The 4,341-nt window shown below is 54.5% G+C and overlaps 1 protein-coding gene across 1 annotated transcript in view; it reads left to right on the top strand.

Annotated features, from left to right (window-relative positions):
* Nucleotides 1-2,824: 2,824 nt before the first annotated feature.
* The window catches only part of EVX1 (even-skipped homeobox 1), a 3,894-nt gene continuing 2,377 nt past the window's right edge, over nt 2,825-4,341 (top strand). The window contains 2 exon segments of the mRNA XM_009282020.2: nt 2,825-3,232; nt 3,235-3,606. Coding sequence (XP_009280295.1) covers nt 2,972-3,232; nt 3,235-3,606 — 633 coding nt within the window. The 5' untranslated portion in view covers nt 2,825-2,971.

Here is a 4,341-nt window from a genome sequence, read left to right as displayed (position 1 = left end):
TTTTTTTTTTTTTTTTTTTTTTTTTTTTTTTTATCGAAATCGACCCCAAAACTTCGAGTCCAACACAGCGTGGTTTGTTTTTTTTTTTTTTCTTTCTTAGACTCCACTGGGGCCTTTAACTCTCTGTGTTCACCCCTGGCAAATAACTGCGTGTGTGTGTGCGGGGGTGTGCGTCTGTCCGTGCGTGGGTGTACCGCAGCCTGAGTTGCGGCGGGCTGAGACAGACCACCCGTGGCAATGACCATCATCTCGGGCTCAACAAAACCTCCCACCCGAGGACATGACGGGTGGCATCCTGGCGGGAACGGATTAAGAATGGGATGAGGAAGGAGGCAGCAGCGGCTCGTAAAGGAAAATGATAAAATTTGTGGGGATCGGCCAGCATAATCCACGGGAACCATCCCTAGGGCTCCAGTCTGCGAGAGACAGGATTTCCCATTAACTTCCCCGCAGCCGTCTTCATCGCCCGCTCTGGGAGCACTCCCTCGTATCTGAATTCAGGTCCCGGTTACCGTTTTATTTAGAAAGCGACATGAATACCCCTCTTCTTGCTGCTCCCAAATTCGTAGTAATGGGGAAATCCTCTCCGTCCGCCACAGACAACAGCCAGCCTCCTCCGACACGGCTGCCTGGCCGAGCTGGGAAGGAGGCTGGAGGTGAGTCTCCCCGCGAGGCTGGGGTGTCCTGGGCCTCGGGGGAGGCCGAGCTCTCACACCCCCCTGGAGGTGCCAGGGAAATCACCCCCCCAGCAAAGCGCAGCGACGATGCCGCCAGCCGTGGGAAGCGGCACCAGCGCGACACGGGCATAGCGCTGCCCGAGCGCCCCCGCCTCGCTTTGCCTGGCCCCACCGCACAGCTCCGCACCGCTCCGCGCCGCTCCGCGCTGCTCCGCGCAGCGGGATCAGCGCTGGCCCTCCGCCTCCGCCCAGCAGAGCCGGATTGCCTTTCCATCCACCCACCCACCCATCCATCCTTCCATCCACCCATTCTTCCATCCATCTACCCACCCACCGCCTGCTCCTCCAGCAGCCGGACCCGATCCTGCTCCCCCCCTCGTCGCTCGCACAGCCCGAGGAGCAGAGCCTGGCCGCGGCAGGGGTGGGCGGCGGGTCCTCATCCGGAGCTGGAAGGGCACACACCGGTCTAGAGGCTGGCAAGGGAGAGAAGGGAAAGGGACTTTAGCAATGAGTTTTCAAGAAATGGGCAAGCTTCGGAGCAGTGCACGCATGACACGTGTGATGAAAAGCAGCGCGGTCTGGAGCGTGGTGTGGTGTGCGCATGATGTGTGTGTGCGTGGAAACGTGCGTGCGTCTCTACACAGGGAGAAAGAGAGAGAGATTGGTGGCGATAGCCCTGCAAAAATTCCTGGTTTATCCCCCTGACATCAGTGTGCTTATTGCTGGGAGCACATCGTAATCCGTGCATCCAGCAGACCGGGAATCCTATTTGCTTGTTTGTTTGTTTGTCTCCCTGCGTCGTGCCCGTCTTGCTCACAGGGCTAGACAGAAAATCCCAGCGTGTTGCCTATTGCGCTGCCTGTTCCCCCCGAAGCAACGTCACCTCAAATATGCCAGTAAATTCCTTACCGGGTTGGGAACGTAATTGGTTGAATGTTTTCTGTAACCCGACTAGCCAATAACACTCCGAGAAAAAATTTAGAACAACCTAGTTACGACAGATGGTGAAAATGACTTGACACTACACGTGTGAGTCAATATGAACTAGAGATGAGATACTTGCCGCACTCATTAGAAATATCATAATACGCCAAAGAGACTACGTGTGCCGCTATATTTACGGTACAAGGTCCCTTATTTCAGACAAGTGCTGTCCAAATGGTTGCCCTTGTCATTTCTGTTTTAACAACATCTGCTAGCTAGCATAAGCTCTGGCCTTGATAACTTGCATTTCTCTGAGCCTGAATTATTCTTGGCAGACCTTCTTCTTGCAGTTTTTCCTCCTGAAAGCAGATAATAATTTATGCAAAACAATTAATTAAAAAGAAGAAAGGGGAGGAGACGTAAAACCCTCTTAGAAGCGCAAGAATCGTGGAACAAATGGAAACTGCGAAGGAATAAATAAGAGTGAACGATAAACAGCAGACAGCCAGAATAACTACAGCTACGAAAAGTGAAGTAGTTGCACCTTTTCAGCTGTAAAACGCAATAAATATGTAACCGCATTTCCAAATTTTAAACTAACGTTTTAATCTCAGTCAACAGAAAGCAATAGCAGTTAGACGAATAGGAACCGATATTGAACCAGAACAAGAAGTCAAGGCTATTTCTGCATTCAGATGTCAGCAGCGCATTTCCTTATCCTCAAGTTTGCAAAGGATTCTTAAAGCCTTATATATGCAGTTATGCGGAAGCTGATTGCCAGCAATAAATAATGCATCCAAGGAAGAGGCTTGAGTACGTATCTTCTCACTTCCAGGATGCGGCTAGGGTTCTTCGCCTCAATTCTACATCAAGGTTGTGGCTTAAAGCAGTCAAAAGGCTATTTAATTGTCAGGCAAGGCTTCCCCCTGCGGAACTCTCTCCGCATGTTACAACCTCTTTGCAGCTCAGCTCCATATGCATCTCTTTTTCACACTTCCCTCTCCATCTCGGGCTCCTACACCTGGTGCATCACGCATTTAGCCCATTAGCTCCGGCTCTTCCTTTCATCTTCCCCATGGCAGACGTTTCTATTTATCCACTGGCAATCAATGTGTGGCGTCACCGGTGGTACTGTAATGACGACTGCACCATTGAGGATGACAGCTTAGAAAGAAGAGGGCAATGGTGATCCCTCCCAGAGCAGCACAGCAGAGTGTAGCGCTCGCATCACAAGGTCACCCTATCTCACCGCTTGCTCCTCTGCATTGGCAGGAGAGGGTTGCTGGGTTTGCACAAGGCTGGGGCGGGAGCGGGAGGGAGGGGGGGAAGAGATCTGGATTTTTTTCCCCCCTCCCTTAAGCAAAGCCACAATGGAAACCAGGAAGGAGATGGTGATGTTTCTGGAAGGGACACAACTTGGCGCTCTAGTTGGCAAGAGGGTGCCTAATTTGTCCGAAGCAGTGGGGAGCCCCGCTCCGGAGCCGCAGGAGAAGATGATCCATCGGAACTGCCTCAGCCCCAGACCTGGCCCCTTGTCGTCCCGGGAGAGAGGAGGAGGAGGAGGTGGCGGAGGAGAAGACGAAGAGGAGGTGGAGGTGCTGCCAGGGACAGGGACGGTGCCGGTTTTTTTTTGCCGGAGAGCCGCTCGGCGGGGGCAGCACTGCTTTCGGCCGGACAGCAGCCCCCCGCCCCGGAGCCCCTCTCCAGCAAAGGGCAGCAGAGCAGCTCGGACACCGAGTCGGATTTCTATGAGGAAATCGAGGTGAGCTGCACCCCGGACTGCGCCACGGGGAGCGCCGAGTACCAGCACAGCAAAGGTACCCAACTCCTTCCCATGCCTCCAGCTCCCCGCCCGCTCCGGGGCTGGGTCCCCCTGCCAGCTGAGCGAGGGGCAGCGAAGTCGGGGTGTGTGTGGGGGCATCTCCTTTCCTGGCTGACTCCTCAGCTCCCTGCCACCGGGAGGCTTGTTTGGGAGTCAGAGGACACGACACCGGGCAGCCCCCGTGTCCCTGGAGGGGAGCCAGGCTTCCCGCCGTGTATGCATCAGGTCTGCAGCTTGTCCCGTAGGACCCCCTTGGCCAGGACCACCACCCACTCTCTCCCCTCCATCTTTTTTATATTTTTAATCTCGCCCATCGCCTGGACAGTGCATGCTCCAGGAAATCCCTTCCGATCCTCCCCACCGGCGGGTTTTTTTGTATGTGTTGGGGAGGGGGGCAAGATCAAACGGGTTTTCTGGCCGAGAGCTGTTTGTGGTTTTGCAGGGTGAAATGTGCCCGGGCGAGTGCGGAAGCGCCCATAAAGACCGTAAAATCGCTCGCCGACTCCTGCCTGCCCCAAGTGCGGCAGCGAGGTCCTTGTTTGCACGTTGGGTTAAAAAAAGAAAAAAGGGGGGGAAAAAAAAGAGGAGAGGTCCAAATTACCTTGTCACTTCTATGTCTCGGTGGCGCCAGCTCGGAAATGGTCCCAATGAATTAATTGCCTTTGGTCTCGGGCACAATGAGGGAGAGTTGCATTTGAAAGCAAACGCAGTGGCCAGGCCCCTTTCCCCCCTGCCCCCACTCCTTATTCCCCCCTTCCCAGCCCGGCAGAGCCCCCCCCCTACCCCGACAACAACCCACTTCTCCCCCCTCCCCATTCCTCCATCACTTCAAGAAGAAGCCGGGAAGCGCGGAGAGCGCTGTCTGCCCTCTCTTGTCCCTTAGAGGCTCCTTTAAAATATCCCATCCTGAGCTTTGGG

The sequence above is a fragment of the Aptenodytes forsteri genome, unplaced genomic scaffold (assembly GCF_000699145.1).
Source record: "Aptenodytes forsteri isolate BGI_AS27 unplaced genomic scaffold, ASM69914v1 Scaffold164, whole genome shotgun sequence".
Classification (NCBI taxonomy): domain Eukaryota; kingdom Metazoa; phylum Chordata; class Aves; order Sphenisciformes; family Spheniscidae; genus Aptenodytes; species Aptenodytes forsteri.
The sequence above is the reverse complement of the archived record's forward strand: the minus strand, read 5'-3'. Positions and strand labels throughout refer to the sequence as shown.